Source organism: Lathamus discolor, chromosome 1 (assembly GCF_037157495.1).
Source record: "Lathamus discolor isolate bLatDis1 chromosome 1, bLatDis1.hap1, whole genome shotgun sequence".
In the NCBI taxonomy this organism is placed as follows: Eukaryota; Metazoa; Chordata; class Aves; order Psittaciformes; family Psittacidae; genus Lathamus; species Lathamus discolor.
The window spans coordinates 119,919,835-119,938,122 of NC_088884.1; the positions used below are offsets into that span (position 1 = coordinate 119,919,835).

Consider the following 18,288-nt stretch of genomic DNA (forward strand, 5'->3'; position numbering starts at 1 on the left):
TAAAATCTAAAAGTCAAACAAGAAATTCCTAGTACATGCCTTCTATGCATGAACTTGCAATTAACTTCTGGAGTCAAGCAAGCGTCTTTCAGAAAACCTGGCTCATCAAAATATTTTTAGACCTACACTCGGTAGATTCACACAAAAAAGTAACCACCTGCACATCTATCCTTTTCATGAACTATACATGCTTCACAAAGAGAAAGTTAACAGCTGCAACTGGTTCGCTGGGATCACACCAAAAAAAAAAAAAGACAAAAGGGAAGAGAAATAAAATTTATTATAAAACATGTTGAAATAGCAATGACTTAGCTGACTTTCTGCTCTGCTGTTGCAGGCAGAACAAAATGTGACTGAATGCTCTCAGGAAAGCCAAAACAAAATTATAGTATAAGTATCCTGCTGCACTAAAATCGCTTTCTCTTGATAATTTCTGGCTTCCAGCTGACAGGATGAGTTTCTTCAGTCTAAAGAGAAAAAAGAAAAATCTCATAAGGTTTTTTTTTTTAAGACGAAATTCACCTGTAATTAGGGTTTAGTTTAAAATGTTACTCACATAGCATATATACTCTATGGCATATGTAACACTGTAATTACCTAATCTACTATGGAATTAATTTACCCATATGGAACTTTATATCATCCCAATGTCTGAAGTACACGACAAAACTTATTCCGTGTGGGTTTTTTTGCAACAAGGACAAAAATCATGTTGCCAGTGGCACCTCAGGAACAACACTGTAGTGATCAAAGCACAAGAACACGAATTCCAGAGACAGTCCTTCCAGCGATGTTAACATCAGTAATGGCTGATGCCAGAGTCTACATTCTGCCCAGTCACAAAATGGATAAAATATTCCGTATTCCTTCAGACCTAAGAGTTGTTCCAAGTCTAATTCAATGCAAAAATCCTAAGGTTTAATGAAAATCCTTATATCCTTTCTATCAAAGACATACACTGATAAACTATATAATAATCTATTGGCTTATCCACTAGTAAATGGATCTGGATTTGAGAGTAACAGCTTATAAATAGACTATTTACTCTGAATTCTAGAAATTGCCAAAGCAAATGACTAATCTAAATCATATACAGAAGTACAATAAATCTTTCAAATGTAATCTTATTGCAAATTCCCATGTTTTAATCAATACAACCACACACAGTCCCCTACTGGCTTTAAAATGCAGTATGCATCATTGTATTAAGATTTCTCCAAACCTCATCGCAAAGGACTTCTGCAGAAGAGTTGACAGGCCTGACACTTATTTGTACTATAGCATATAATAAAAAATTAGGAGTGCAGAAACTAGCTACTGTCTTCTTAATGTTATTGCAAACATATTGCTTCCAAACTTCAATAAAATTGATTACACAAGTCTGTGTATGTTTCTTATTGATCTGCATAACATTAAAAAGCCACTTTGACATACCGCAGTATCATCTTCTTTGTATACTTTGATGGTCTTATCAGCTTCAGCAGTTAGCAGTCTGCTTTCTGACTGGTCAAAAACACACGCAAATATTCCTGATTCACTGTCCAAAGAGCCCGGCTGCACAGCTGCATGTACTCTCTGGAAATTGTATCCAGTTCTCCAGTCCCAAAGATGCATTGTACCATTGTCAGCTAAAACAAAAAAACTGTATTTTTAACCAGTTAATTTCTACTAGTTTTCTCAAAACAGTATCATGAACAAGTAATTAATACATCAGCTATAACATTCATGTAAAATAGCTCATTAAAGCCTACAAGGTTTCCTATTTTCTACTGGTTTCCTTCTTAGTTAAGAAAGGCTGATCTTGTTTAAGGCTGACAGAAGCTTCCTCACAATCTCATCCAGCTTTGTATTAGATAACCCAGAGAGATGACACACTACATCACATGGCAACTGAAGCAAGGTGCTTTGGAAGCACAGCAAGGACTGGCATTCTCAGTATCAAGCTCCTTGTTCAATAGCTCCACTAAAGTTGAACAGACATCAACCTGTCAAACAGATTATAGACATTAAGGAGTCAGTAATGGGAAATAGTGTAATGTTTGCAGAGGCTCTATTTCAAATCCATTTCAAACCATTGCCAATATTACTGCTACTGGCATCAGCTACAGGGTATTCATAGCAATCTGAACTCTGTATTCACAAGGATGCTCTCAAGCAATTTTTCAGTTACAAAAAACAACCTCTGCCCCCAAAGCATTATCCAGCCAAAACAGATCTATTTAAAAATGCTCCACAGCTACCAGCTAGACAAAAAAAAAAAGCCAAGAAGGGTGTTTTTAACAGTTCCTATGGTAACTTCAACTTACTTTAATTCAGCATCAACTTATTTATTTATACATGCTTGAAAACATAATCACTGTAAACTGACTTACTATCAGCTATCTTCCAACTCCTGCTTAGCACATTTCCGTCTTACTCCACAACCCTAGCCTACAGGATATACTCTATCTAATGGGACCAAGAGGAACCAAGTGCATTTCCACAGTGTAGCTTCATTGTTACTTTTTTTTGTTATTCTCTGGTTACAAACACAGAAATGTTTTTTTGTAAGTATCATGACAACTCATGGAACCTATCTTAAGTTATCATGTGTGATGCTGTGAACTGAGTCCCCTCCTTGTTCACAACTACCCAAAATATTAGACAAGCAAAACTGAGACATATAAACTCATGCTCTGCAAGTTATGTGGAACACCACAGCCTGGCCTCTTAATTCACTTTCCTCTGCTAGAGCTCTCCCAGGGCAACTTGGTAATTAAGCAACTGCTCTAGGACCTCAGAGATTTGGGTTTAACCTCTCGTGAAATCCTGAACCGTTACTGTAGAGCTCAGGCTCTCAAGCTGTAAAATTAGCATTTTCTTTTTCCACACTGTTTATTCCTTCCCTGTTTATAACAACATCTACATTAAAAACACACCATCTTCCCATTGGGATTTCTAAAAGCTTTTTTAGTAACAAGCTTTTTTGAAAGAAAGCTTACTGTCACGGTTTAAACCCAGCCGGCAACTGGACATCTATGTATGTACTTTGTCTTGTACAAACACAGAACTCAAATTTCACAAACTATGGTTTAAGTAACACGTACTTCCAACAAAGTAATTTTATTACAGTGCTTGGGTAACTAATATACAGAAAAATGCTACCTACAATGAGGTAAGTGTTCTTACATAAAATTATTCATGATCAGACAGTAAGCATTCAGTATTCTTCTGCTACCCCAACATAGGTACCTGAATACCAACTAATAGCTCTAAGAGGTCGGGGGCTCACAGACCGATAACAATACTCTAATGTATCAGATGACTTATTAAATTCTGGAAGCTTTCGAATGAAAAAAATAAATCCACGTGTCACAATAGACACAAAATCCTCCCATAAGCACTGGAGCCAAAGGATTAGTTTCTTAATTTCCGAATGCTTGAACACATAATATTGCTAAGTAAACATGGGTTTGATTCACAGTAATATTTGGAGATTAGCCATCAATCTTTTGAACAATCAAAGTAACATCAGAAAATGTGTGCAGGAAACTTTGAAACAACAGAACCAGTGCATTTGTGCTGCACAAGGACCAAGGAAGAGCTCACATTTAAATGGTACAGCAGGCCTCGGCAAGATGTTTCTACATGCTCTATCCATTCTCACTGCATCAACTTGTTACTAACAGCTGATAAAGAACCTGGTGTCTCTGGCAGCTCCCAGTCTCCACACCACTTCTGAGAGAACTCTGTCACAGAGGATGAAATCTGGAGCCTTGCACAAGCAGTCAGGTGAGAAGAGGAAACCTCTTCCCTGCAGCACATTAAAAGTAACTTCAAATACATTTTTGTGCATGAAGCTCAGTAACATCCAAGAATATAAAAGTGGCCCTACTGACTATGAAGTTGTACGCTGTAGTAGGTTTATAGGCCCAGATAAAGGACATCTCAGCTAGCATCTTTGTCTAAGGACCTACGGCCATTTTAGAGGAGTGTAAAGGGGAAATACAAACATTTATTTCTCATTTTTACCTCCTGAGACCAGAACACCATCGGAATTTACAGCCAGGGTGTTGATAATAGCATTGTGACCAGAGAGGTTCTGAATGAAATTTCCATCTGGGAATTTCCACTGCTTAATATTATCTGGAGAACCAGACGCAAATGTGTAACTGAAAGAAAATAAGCACAGTATGTTGAAGTTCAAAACAGCTGCAGGTATAGCTGACATCCTTCACTGAAACTGCTGTTAAATTCTAGCTTCAAAGTTACTTAATACTAAAACTGCTTTTCTGACATTTTTACTTCACATAAAATGAAGCAAATTTATGACATCATGAATTACCTATTTCTACTGTTTTCTTTCTGCTCCATAGACTACCTAAAATTTATAAATCCTACGAAATACAGAGTGTTAATATGTCAACAAATATTATAAATGCACACTAAGTTCTTCTCAATTGCTATTCTGGCAAATTTTCAGGTTTAAGTGCACCATCAGCAAAGGTACCAAAGGAAAAAAACCCAGCAAACCCCAAATAAAAAAAAAAAACTATTGGTTAGTCACTCAAAACTGTACAACCAAAGATAAAGAACTGCAAAAAAGTGAACTATGAAAGAGAACTTGTTTCACTGAGTTACCCTAAAACAAGCAATTCCCTCATTTTAACATGCGCGAGAAGTTACAAGGTTATTTCGGTAGCACATACAAACCCCTGTAGGAATATTTTCAATTGACACAATGTCTAAGCCATTTGCTATTTAATTTACCCTTCAATTAAAAAAAATAATTAGGAAAAGAACTAGACCTTTAAAAAAAAAAAAAAAAAAAACCAGAAATACTGAAATACAAAAAAATACTAGGCTGACAGTTGCTATAGCTTGATAAAAACAGTTCAAGTTTAGTTCCAAAGAGGTACAATTGATAAATCTGAAACCAGATTGTTTTTCAGAATGTAAGTAAAAGTAGGGTTTTTCTCTGGTACAGCTAACAGGCATAGCATAAGACTGTCACAATTTTTAAGAAACACAGATTGGTCAGAATTTATTCATATTAAAGGTTCTGAATTTCTGCACTGACAGAATTTTAAAATATTAGAGGTGAAGAAGTATTATAGTTCTATGCGAATTCCTTTTCTGCATTGTTTTAATGCGTATTTATTCAAACAGGCAGCTGCAGATGCATCAAAATATAGCATCTAAATTGAGAACACTTCCAACAACACCTGCTTCAAAGACTAAGTTCAAGAAGTTTCTTTTTAAGATCTATTAGACTGAAATGTTTTGTGCAGAGAACCACATATTCAAAACCCCCACTTTGTATTAATCCCTGTTTCCTTTAGCGTTATTCACACATGTACCATTCTACAAACTGACTTCACTTTCTGCTAACAATCATTCAGTTATATCTTTATCATTAGCCTTACTGTGTCACTGATTTCAATGACTTCAAAGGCACATACATAAGAAATTCTGTGGGATGTAACACATTCTCAGGATTGCTAATGTACACCAATGCCGGGGGAGCACAATCAATGTAGTAAAAGGTATTTGAGAACTGATATACGTACTTCTTACAGCATTCTAAGCTCACTAGTTTTTCACATTATTATGTCCTACCATTCTAAATCATCACTCACATTGGCTTTCTGTCACCACGCAACGTTCTGAACTGTGAAAGTGTAAAAGAATGAGGAAAACTTACTGTCTTGGGTGCAGCACTACTGCTCTAACAGATTTCTTGTGATTTGTTAAAGTAACACGAGTTTTTCCTGCCACTAAATCCCAGAGCCGTATGGTAGTATCATGACTGCCTACAATGAAAATAAAAAGTAGTAGAAACCATCATATTGATTCTATCATCATTACTACTTTGATAAGGCAGCCAAAAACTTATATGCAAAAAAGACAAAAATGCTATGCTTGTTACAAAAATATGCTATTAAATGCCTCTCTAGATGAGGAAGATGCTGGGTTGTAATGGTCTTTTTATACAGTTTGAAATTTAAGAGCTAAGTTACACAGCAAAGCCGAATTTTTATGCAACGGGAAAGAAGATAAAGAATATTTTACCATGGTACTGGACACTTCTTAACTGAATTTGGGAGAACTGTTATATATCACAGAGAAGGCAAGTCTCAATTCATAGTACAACAGAAAATGTAAACACCAGAAACAAAGTGCAGAAAAATATTCAAGCAATGTACATCTATATCTGCTTAAACACACCATTAACAGTATGAAATAACCACGGTATTGACTATTTTCAACAGAAAACTAATAAGAGAAACAAAGTAAATGAACAAGGATTGCATTATGAACCTCACATAATTAATGAACACATACCAAAATTATTAGGTTTTTCAATCATGTTACCTGTGAAGCCATGCCCACCATACCTGTAATAATTTGTGGTTCTGCAGCCTGGCACTTCACTGTCGCTACTGCATTTGTGTGTCCTGATAGTGTGTGCACACTGGCTTTTGTCCTTACATCCCAGATCTATGAATTCACAGTAAATATGTCAGAAGTCAGTAAGAGGTGCACATTCAGTGTATCTTAGGCACTATCGTTGATACCATTAATTCCTTGCCATAGTTCTACAGATTAAACAGTATTTAGGTTGTATTTTTTTATCCAAGTTCATCACACAGGTGCCTCAACTGGAAAACTGCAAGGGGAGCAGGAAGCCTGCCACTGAATTTCTAGACATACAAATAACTTGAAGTCACCATAAAGCCACACTACCCTTCTAAATGCTAAGCCATCCTATATACACGCTATGAGGTCTACCCACTAAATTAAGAAATAAAACCTTATCTTGAAGTGACACTGGATTTTTGTGTATTCAGGCCTGAGTTTTATCAACAATGGAAGACAAAGCTAAAATAAATCATCTTAGTGTTTTCATCTTGATTTCATGTTAACTTTTACAAATGGAAGATGCTGAAACACTGACATAGCAAGATATTAGAAAGTAACAATGCTATACTTACTCGTGCTGTTGAATCTCTGCTACACGTTACCAGTACATCTATTGTTGGATGCAGGTCTAAACCATACACAGCACTGAGATGACCATGGTAATGCCTAATAACCTAGGTGAGTAAAAAAATGCACACACACTAACTTGATATTTGAAAGATTTTTCTAAATGCTTTGATTTTTATATCTGACACCACCAATTAATTAAAATTAAAGAAACTAGCTTACCTTATTGTACTCAAGATCCCAGCATTTCACTTGTTTGTCTTCTCCACAAGAAAAGAGGTATGGACTTCTTGCACTTACTATCACCCCTCGCACAGTACTGATGTGTCCCGTCAAAGACAATTTCAATTTGCCACTAGCAAGGTCCCAGATCTGCACCAAAATAGGGATTTTGAGGTAGACAGGTAAAAGCTATCCAGTAACAGTCTGGGTAAACAGCACAGATGTAAGTGACCCTGCTGCACTGTAAATCAAAACTTACAGTAACATAGACATTTGCCCTCCAGCTACTACCATATAATAAATGAAATCTCAAGAAGTAGTAGTACTCCACAAATCCTTTATGACTAGGTGATAAATTAAAAGAACTGTTCTGCAGTTCATTATTCTGCAAGCAGTTATGCTACAAGGAGTTGCAAGAATTTGTTTCCAAGGGCTGAAGACATTTTTAAACAAGACAACAAAAAGCTAACACCCCCCACCCCAACTTTGTCAGTGATTTCTTCCAGCCTCTTACCTTTATGGTTCTGTCAGCAGAGCCGGTAACAAACCACTGATTTCCTGGTTCTACTGCAATACATCTCACCCAGCCCAGGTGACCACTGATAACCTTTAGAAAGAATAAAAAAATTTTTAAATCAAAAATAATACATGTACATCTGCCAGTATAACTTTCATTTCTCAGCACTGGAATTCGTTTGTACTCACCAGCAAATGTATACTCCCAAAAAAGTCAAAAGTAAAATTAGATCCGAAGAGAGCTTGATTTCTACTTTAGTTAAATGAAGAAACTACCGAAAATTGAGAAGTCATATAGACTTTGGGAACTTGCAATACAGAAATATCCTGTTCCTATATGCAACTTTTTCAAGTCCTTTGACAGTCCATAACACTGTGGCTCACCACTTGAGGCTTTGCAGAGAAAGACTGGACTTAAGCACAACTTCCTTCTGCTGCTTCATACCACTTACACAAAAATAAAGAACAATTATATAAATTTGAGCTGAAGTGCTTTTTTCAAAAAGGCTAATCTCAAAAAGTAATTTAAGATTCATGACTAATGCAGCACTCAGGACTCTTCTGAAGATCTAAATGCCTACATATGATGCTACATTCAGGTGAACATTGCTAATGAAGTTCTGATACCAGAGCATAAGATTTTTCAGTGTCAGGAAAGCCTAACATTCATAATGTTGACCCTTTCTTAGACAAAATATAAAATTGCTCGAATTTCATAGTAAGAATCAGCACCTTAAGAAAAAAAGGTACACATTCAAACAGATGCACCTGAAAAGTTGAAAAGATCTGAACAGATACACATGCTTAGAGATTTTCTATTCAACTCAGCTCCCCTGCCATACTTATCACCAAAATGTTTGAAGATGGTATCAGATTCAGGGGGAATGGCTAAGAAAATTAAAAGGCAAATTAGAGTAATTAGAAAACAAGACTAGAAGTCAAACAATCTAAACCACAGAGATAATTTGTAATTTAAGTATTCAGCTCTTCTCCCCATTTTCATATCAAGTAAAAGAAGTCTGGCCGACTCAGTGACTGCCTTTAAGTGTTTCTGGAGACAATTTTATTGCATTAACAGTATTTCTTGAACATGTTACTAGCTTCAAATTTTGTACCTTGCCTTTGAGTTCCTCTATCAAAGAATCAGACTAGAAAAAACAAACTCTATAACAAATTTATCACAACACAGCTACACCTACGTAAACATAAGGGTAAAATTTACAATGTTTACAAAATAATTTGCCATATAGAAGGAAGTGTACATATGCAACTTAGTTGTGATCACTTTTCATTTGATTTAATTTTTGTGAATGAGAGGGAAAATTATGCTTTGAGGTCTTCATAGAACAGAAAATACTCATTTACTTCTATGTGCATGTTCATATTCACACATTTGTAACTTACTCTGTACAGTTTCCAAGGTGGATGCCACTGAGGTTTGGGCATGGTTGGAGCCTTCTTTGCCATTAATGCAGAATTTTTGTTTCCACCAGCTTCCACCATAGCCTGTAAGTCAAAAGGAAGGTTACTCTTATGTTTTATAACTTACCTCATTACCTAGAACCTAAAGACTTCTGGTTGTGATGTCTCAACACTGATTACATTTAGTCAGTCAGGAGATCTCCACACAACACACAAATGTATCCAGAAGCAATCTGGTGAACACTACATAGAATCATAGAATCGTAGAATAGTTAGGGTTGCAAAGGACCTCAAGATCATCTAGTTCCAATCCCCGGGCCATGGGCAGGGACACCTCACACTAAACCATCCAACACAAGGCTTCATCCAACCTGGCCTTGAACACTGACAGTGATGGAGCACTCACAACCTCCCTCGGCAACCAATTCCAGTGCTTCACCACCCTAACAGGAAAGAATTTCCTCCTTATATCCAATCTAAACTTCCCCTGTTGAAGTTTTAACCCATTACCCCTTGTCCTGTCACTACAGTCCCTGACGAAGAGCCCTCCCCAGCGTCCCTATAGGCCCCCTTCAGGTATTGGAAGGCTGCTATGAGGTCTCCATGCAGCCTTCTCTTCTCCAGGCTGAACAGCCCCAACTTTCTCAGCCTATCTTCATACAGGAGGTGCTTCAGCCCCCTGATCATCCTCATGGCCCTCCTCTGGACTTGTTCCAGCAGTTCCATGTCCTTTTTATGTTGAGGACACCAGAACTGCACACAACACTCCAGGTGAGGTCTCACAAGAGCAGAGTAGAGGGGCAGGATCACCTCCTTCGACCTGCTGGTCACGCTCCTTTTGATGCAGCCCAGGATACGGTTGGCTTTCTGGGCTGCGAGCGCACACTGCCGGCTCATGTTCATTTTCTCATCGACCAGCACCCCCAAGTCCTTCTCTGCAGGGCCGCTCTGAATCTCTTCTCTGTAGCTGTCCCTGTGGTTGCTCAGACCCAGGTGTAGGACCTTGCACTTGTCATGGATAAACTTCATAAGGTTGGCATCAGCCCACCTCACAAGCGTGTCAAGGTCCCTCTGGATGGCATCTCTTCCCTCCAGCATATAAACTGAACCACACAGCTTGGTGTCATCGGCAAACTTGCTGAGGGCACACTCAATCCCACTGTCCGTGTCAGCGACAAAGATGTTAAACAAGACCGGTCCCAACACCGATCCCTGAGGGACACCACTCGTTACCGGTCTTCAGCCAGACATCGAGCCATTGACCACAACTCTTTGTGTGTGGCCAGCCAGCCAGCTCTTTATCCACCGAGTGGTCCATCCATCAAATTGATCTCTCCAGTTTACAGACAAGGATGTTGTGTGGGACAGTGTCAAACGCTTTGCACAAGTCCAGGTAAATGACATCAACTGCTTTACCCTTGTCTATCAGTTCTGTAGCCCCATCATAGAAGTCCACCAAATTGGTCAGGCAGGATTTCCCCTTAGTGAAGCCATGCTGGCTGTCACCAAGCACCTCATTGTTTTTCATGTGCCTTAGCATGCCTTCCAGGAGAATGTGCTCCAAGATTTTACCAGGCACAGAGGTGAGACTGACTGGTCTGTAATTCCCCGGGTCTTCCATTTTCCCCTTCTTGAAAATGGGGGTTATATTTCCCTTTTTCCAGTCGTTGGGAACTTCACCTGACTGCCATGATTTTTCAAATATGATGGCCAGTGGCTTAGCAACTTCATTTGCCAGCTCCTTCAGGACCCGCGGATGGATTCCATCAGGTCCCATGGACTTGTGCACGTTCAGATTTTTAAGATGGTCTCGAGCCAGATCCTCTCCTACAGTGGGCCCAAAGTTTTCATTCTCACAGCCCCTGCATCTACCTTCTAAGAACTGGGTGGTGCAGTCAGAGCCTTTGCCAGTGAAGACCGAGGCAAAGAAGTCATTCAGAACCTCAGCCTTCTCCAAATCCTGTGTAGCCAGTTCTCCCGAAAGCTTCCTCAGGGGGCCTATTTTGTCCCTAGTCTGTTTTTTGTTTGCTACGTACCTGTAGAATCCCTTCCTGTTATCCTTAACATCCCTGGCCAAGTTTAATTCTAACTGGGCCTTAACCTTCCTAACCTGGTCCCTAGCTTCCTGGACAACATCCCTGTACTCTACCCAGGCCGCCTGTCCTTGCTTCCATTTTTTATAATCTCAGCAGCTCCTTATCCATCCAAGGAGGTCTCCTTGCCCTTCTGCTGCACTTCCTTCTAGTTGGGATGCAGCACTCCTGAGCTTGTAGCAGGTGATCCTTGAATACCAACCAACAGTCTTGGGCCCCCCTGCCCTCCAGGGCTTTATCCCATGGAGCCTTACTAAGCAGGCTCCTGAAGAGGCCAAAGTCTGCTCTTTTGAAGTCCAGGGCAGTGAGCTTGCTACACACTCTTCTCACTGTCTTGGGGATCTCAAATTCGACCATCTCGTGATCGCTGCATCCAAGGCTGCCCTGGAGTACCACATTCTCAACAAGCCCTTCCCTGTTGGTGAGAACAAGGTCAAGCATGGCACCTCTCCTTGTCGGCTCCTCTTATTACTTGTAGAAGGAAATTGTCTTCCACACAATCGAGGAACCTCCTGGATTGCTGGTGCCGTGCAGTGCCATCGTACTTTTCACATTAGATGTGCAACTCACCACGGACATCCCAGGAGGCTGTGAACGCTCAGGCATCCCAGCATGCCTGTAAATATCACCCACACCAGCAGCTGTCCGACTTGCATCCAACCTAGGTTGAATGAAAATGATTGATGAATTGGAATCAACTTTCTTTTACTCAACAATAAGTTATCGCACAGCTACATCCAGTTGAGTGCTGTACACCTCCAAGAATGGAGACTCCACAACCTCTCTGGGCAACCTGTTCCTGTGACTGACCACCTCAAGGTAAAAGACACCCACAAACAAAGCCTCATTTTTTCTTTTCCATGAAAACAGTAGGGCACAGAAAAATGATGCCTGACCACACTAAAAGTAGTTTCTTCAATCATTTCATAAATGAGATCATACAAAATGCTCAAAGTAGCTCCTATTCTGACTTCAGTATTTTGCTTTGAAATCCCCACAGAAAAGTGTTAATGAAGTAACACATCAGTACCTGGATTGAGAAGCAGGAAGTGCCACAGCTAAGGACTGTGCTGCAGATTCACTAGGCATCCTCTGTACCTTAGTGTCTGCTGTCAGAGCCACACCTTGAAAAAAATAAAACAGTAGTGACAATTAGCAATGGCCAATGTAACAACACCAAAACCCTTCCAAGCACAGACAAAACCAAATGACACAAATTATTAGACCTTAACGTCTCTTTCTCAGGGAAAAGTCTCCCAGAGAAAGGGGACCACAATATCAAAGAGGAGATTTCTAAAACATTTTTGTCATAATGTTACCACACAAGGTGAAATCTCGTAGAAATGAATGACCACCTCACAGCAAACTTATATTCACTGAGGCTCAGTGAGAAGACACAGCATCTGTACCTAGATCCTCCTCCTTCCTATCAGTCACAAAACTGTCTGTATCAATACCATGAAAGTCTTAAATTGCATTTCCCACTACTATGAGGTATGGATTCACAGCAAGAGGAAGACTGCTCCTGCTAGGATGGAGGATACCGTGTTGTTACAGGAAGCCAAAAAACCCAGGCACACAGAAGTTTACTTACCAGGCCCAGGTGGATATGGATGTGTGCCAGTTATCAAATACTCAATTTCTTGTCCTGAAGAGCAACAAAATGTTGTATTAATAATTACATTTCATACTGCAAATGATGTACTCAAACAGGAAATAAAGCAAAACAGCAGCAGAAGAAACTAACAATCACTTCTAGTGTACTACACAAACATTTTTTATTTTAATTTCATTTGTTCCAATTATCTCTGTTTTCTAAAACTCAATAGTAAAAGGAAAAAAAAATTAAATGGTGAGGATACCCGTTATCAAGAGGGACTCTCAAGAGAAAAATCTTCATACGGTCAAAGATGCCTTTTGTAGTAGCAATCATAGAAAAGAATTCAAGTACACAAATAGCACTGGTGTCTGAAACATAAGCTAGTAAAGACAACTGGTCTGTGGTATCAGAAAAGAAAAAGATTTTTTTTTTTCTTTAAAGATTTTTCATTATCTCTCAACATATTGCAGAATACTCCCAAATAAAGTACCTTGAGAAAAAACCAACAGAAACCTTAACTAAAATAAGGTGGCATTTGGCACTCTTTAGAAGTTTCCATAAGGGATCTACTTATTACATACAGATTTTATATATAACCAAGCACAGGCTGAAAAAAGCCTACAGATTTAATATAATTTTCTGGTTTTATAGTTGCAGAGCTAAAGGAAGCATGAAAAAACGTTACGAAACAAAATAAAAATGAAACCAAAACAAACCCCAACCAAATAAAAAACACGTCCTTGACCATCATGAACATGTAAAAAGGAGAAATACATTACTCATCTTTCTAATACCCAAGTACAGCTTACACTAATGTTACCATAAAATTTGCTCTTTTTACCAATGAGTCACTGTAAAAACTTCACAGCAGCCTATAATTCCTTTGTTAAAACAAGCTTCCTCCTTGCTCTGAATCACTTACCTCCTATAGACATAAGCAAGAAAAATATTAAACAATAAAAAAATAAATAAAAAAAAGTATTTTGTTTTACACCTTTATTACCAATGGATTAACACTGGACTGCATTCTTTGGATTTTACATCAGTGAGGCTGTTACAAAAGAAAGGACAAATATACCCTTAAGAGCAAACTAACCTTGATTTCCAGAGTACTGTTTGTGTCCATAAGGATCCCCGGTGTTTGAAGCTCCTTTCTCTCTCAAGTTTTCTTTAAGAGTAGGCATGTGTAATACTGAGCCATACTCCGTACGTAACTTGACTGCCATCTTTACTTTGTGACTGTTGGGAGAGTAAAGCATAATCCTGAATAAACCCTGATTTTTGTTGTTACTAAGTTTTGAAAGATCTGAGAGACTTTATACAACTTACTTTATGGTATTTTTTTTTCCCCCTCAAGATTACTTTGTTAACTCTACAGAACCTTCTGAACTTCTGACTTGGATGGAGCAATCACTAACACAGGTTAAAACTTGACTGAGTGCAGTACTTACCTTTCATCATCTAACGGGATAGGCTTGGCATTATCAGCTACAAACATATCATGAGTCCTCTTCAAAGATCTGAACACAAGTGTGTGCACAGAATGCTTTTGGACTTCCTAAGAGGAAAGAAAAGAACATTTAAATACATTTGATTATAATTACATGAAAAACTGAAACATAGATTAAACCAAGTAGCAATTTCCAGACTTCAGTCCCATTAGACAACATAGCACTGTTTAGTTCACAGAAAATACCACTCTTCTTGGAAACTAGAAAATTATGTTTATCTGTTAATTGTTTTAATTTAGTGTTTACTCGAAATAACAATCCCTTTCTTGGAAACTGCCAAAAACTTTGATCAGGCTTTCTGCACTGGTATCTACAAGACAACTCCATGAGTGTATAAGCTTTTTCCCCTCCTCCTTTCACAATCTGGTTTTGTAAGTAGGCAATAAAATAACGAATTCTGAAAACACTTCTGTAAGTTTTATTTCACTACCATCAGAAAAAGAGCAAGAGCAATCACCAGTTTCTGTGACACCTTAGACAAACACGGCAGTTTACTAAGAGAAAACTTGGGATAAAACCTGACAAAGCTTGTTTTCCTTTTATAATTTTCCTTTGTTACTATAAGCAAAACATACTTACAATTCCCATCCAGAAACTAACAAGCAGAGTTAAAAAGCTATTAACTTATAAAGGCTTTTTACTTATTAACAGCACAAGTAATTTCTTGCTAATATTTTCCTCGCAGTGGAAAAAAAAAGAAATAAAACCATTGTAAATCTGAGCCTGCTTGCTCAGGTACAAAGCCAAAACTCTGCATGACTGTACGTTCTCTATGTCACACAAAAAATGGCAACAAACTGGAAGCTACATGAATAACTTCCGGCACTGCCCAGCCTTCAAGACTCACTACACAAGTGCTTTCCCTATTTAGTTATCTGTAAGTTTTGTTTTCCTGCCTTCAAAGTTGTTTGTCCACTTACCAACCCATTTTGCAGTGGCTATTATCTTCCTGACTCAGCAGCAGCTACACAAAGTTTTCTGCTCTGGCTCAATACTTTTCTACAAGCTCCAGGTATTAAATAGGAGAAAAAACCCAGAACCAAAACATTTAGAGTAGGATTAGGAATTTCATACATCTGAAGAGATTAGAATAATAGAAGATAATTACTATTCAACAACAGCAGCTGTTGAAATCAACACGAGTACTAGGTAACACAACACCTCCCCCGTAGGGAAAAAGCATTTACAAATATTTTCTGACAAATACTTTTTTGTAAAAAGCCCTGCTCATGTTACATAGAGCAGCAGTCTTCATACATGCTCCTGACAACACTACTTGCTTTTAGAAGTGCATGATGTTCACTCCACAGTAACTACTCCAGGGCCTGTAAAACCAGTGGCTTTCTCCATAGTTTCACCTCCAAACCCTCACAGGCCGGATTCCGTTTCTTTGGCTAGCTGACAAAACCAGTAAGTCACCGGAGGCTGGCAATCACAACATCATTTCCCAGACCCCAGCACAAACACCGCATCCGGCGTGTCTTTCAAACCAAACCTGCTGCCTGCTGCTTCCTCCCGCCGCAAACCCGCGCACTACAGTCTTCACGCCGGTGCCCCACTCGCTGTCCCCGCGGCAGGGGCTGGGCAGGCAGAGGGCCGGCCGTGGCCTATCACCACAGCGGCGTTTTCGCACCGAGGTCGAAGTGGGGGTGCGCTGAGATGCTCGGTGGTCCCCGCCGGCTTCCCCCCCGACCCCATCACAGGCCAAGCCGCCCGGCAGCGCTACCTAGTCCCTCCCGGCGCGCCCCAACGACAAAGCAGGGACCACACAAGGTGCCCACTGGAGGGAACCGAAGCCTCTCCCACCCCTCACCTCCACCATGGCGCCGGCAAGTTCCAACCACCACCACCTCACTCCGAGACCGCTATGGAGACGCTTCCGGCACTTGCCTCGCGCAGCAACGGAAGTGACGCATGGCGAAGGCGCAGTCAGAGACTCGCGCGCGCGAGGGGCGGAGCAGATAAAGGCTCGGGGGCGGGCCCTCATGGGGGTGGGTTTTACGGCACTTGCGGGGCGGGCCGAGGTCGTGGGTTCGAGACTCGCTGGCGCTGTGGTAGTGTGCGGAGCCGGGCAGGAGGGGCGGCGAGAGGTCTGCAGGGAGGGCTATCGGCCAGGAGAGAGCAGTGTTCAGCTTTGTGAAAGGCACCTGGAGTTTCATAAACCAGGGTGGCGAAGGAGTCGGCGCCGCTTATGCCGCGCTTCCCCCCGCTGAGGGGTTGGGTGCCCTCTGGTCAGCCTGGTTTTACAGAATCTTTGGCCTTTGCCGTTGTTTTGGGTCGTGCAGCTACAGCTTTTAGGCGTCAAGCTCATTGTGGGTTCCCAAGGTTAAGTTCAGGGAACTACACAGCAGGGGAGGGATGTGGAAACATAGTCCCAGGCCTGAAATGCAACCTCTAAACAAAAGAAAACAGTGCCATAGGGGATGCTAGCCATTACACGTGGCATTTTGGAGGAAGTGTCTTTAATAAGTCTACAGGATTGCCTTTTAGTGGAGACTCAGATCTGGCAATCCCTACACCTAATGGCATGTATGCTATGTAAGGGCTTGTAGTTCTTTTCCAAATGTACCCGGGCACTCCACTTGATTTTTCACTTGCCTTCATAGGCAGAATAACCAAATGCATATGTGCAAATTGGCATCTACTTTTTTCACATACACTCACTTGCTCTTAAACTTAGGAAGACTTAACCTCCAAAGCTAGAGCTGGAATTTGGCAAACACATCTGCAACCCTACCATCACATTGCATTTCTTTACCACTATGCCTGCTGCTTACTACCTCTGTCTGTGTGCCTGAGCTGTGAGCAGTTTGCAAACTGATTTGGTTTAAATGCAATCCAGTGCAACACCACTCAGCTCAAACCTGTGCTCTTGATTAGCCACATGGATGGAATTAACCTGGCATCATTCCTGGCACACGAACTGCCTACTTGACGTAATGACCATCTCTTCTCTTTTTTGGAGTTGATGGGTCATTTCTGATGGTGGCACTGGTGGTTTGTATTTAGTTATTTAAGATACAGTGACAGCTAGACATGTGCCGCAAGTGGCTTTGGCTCCCAGTTCCTGGTCTGGGGTTGAGATGCGGGAGAGGTGTCGGTTATGTTGTGCCGCTAACAGCAGAGAAGCATTGCCAGTTCAGTTTCAAGACAAGCCAGCCAGGTTTCATGTTTAATAAGAGGACCTGTTCTGGTAGTCCCTCTGGTGAACCCTGTTAGGTTTCAGAGCCTTGGCTAAAGGCCAGCACAGCACCTTCAGGAGGAGCATCATCTGTCAAGTCTTAAAGTACAAACTCCATGGGGTGGTGTGTCAAAATGGGGCAAGTCTGTTGCATCCTCCCAGGCTGGTGAGGCTAGATTGAAAATACACAAGGTTTAAAAGGAGATTTTGGGGGCAAGGGATTTCAAAGAGGTTTGGTGGTTGTTAAGTTTACACAGAGTAGCCTGTGCCTGTTGATTGGTCAGTGGATTTGATATGTGGAAATGGCTTAAGGGCTAATCTCTGGCAACACAGAGTGTCATAATGCAGTTGTTTCCTTTCTATTGTCTGTTGAAAGAAATCAGGCTTATTTTTACTGCCTTTTTAAAGGAAACTAAATTTGAAGTAGCAGTCAAAAAAAAAATTAGATTATCCATTTATATTTTCCAAGAGATTTCGCTCCTATGTGCTGCTTATTGCTATTATTACTAGTGTGCACATGGCCCTGTAGTTGCTCTCATTTTTCTTTTACAAATAAACATTCCCCTCAGAAATTTATTATGTCAGCTTATTTCCTGGTGTCCTTGGAAAGCTTTAGAAAATCAGGGGACAAATTAATCTCTGTAATCATTCATTTTTTTGACAAAACATGTAGTCCAAGGTGAAGTTTAGCCCCAGAACTTCAATAAATTAATGACAGCAGTATTAATTAAGGTATGCACTTTATTAATTTTCTTCGCTATATGTCTTCTTGCA

General features: G+C 40.1%; 1 protein-coding gene across 1 annotated transcript; it reads right to left on the reverse strand.

The window, feature by feature from the left end:
• Window positions 1-262: 262 nt before the first annotated feature.
• Window positions 263-16,254, reverse strand: PLRG1 (pleiotropic regulator 1). Its single transcript, XM_065693216.1, has 15 exons — window positions 16,147-16,254; window positions 14,274-14,380; window positions 13,919-14,061; window positions 12,817-12,870; window positions 12,253-12,346; window positions 11,793-11,883; window positions 9,112-9,213; window positions 7,706-7,798; window positions 7,192-7,341; window positions 6,975-7,076; window positions 6,378-6,480; window positions 5,684-5,792; window positions 4,012-4,151; window positions 1,435-1,628; window positions 263-467 (listed from the first exon to the last, which is right to left on the reverse strand). Exons 1-15 carry the CDS (start codon window positions 16,153-16,155, stop codon window positions 408-410), a joined length of 1,551 nt encoding a protein of 516 aa, XP_065549288.1. The 5' UTR covers window positions 16,156-16,254; the 3' UTR covers window positions 263-407.
• Between the last annotated feature and the right edge of the window lie 2,034 nt (window positions 16,255-18,288).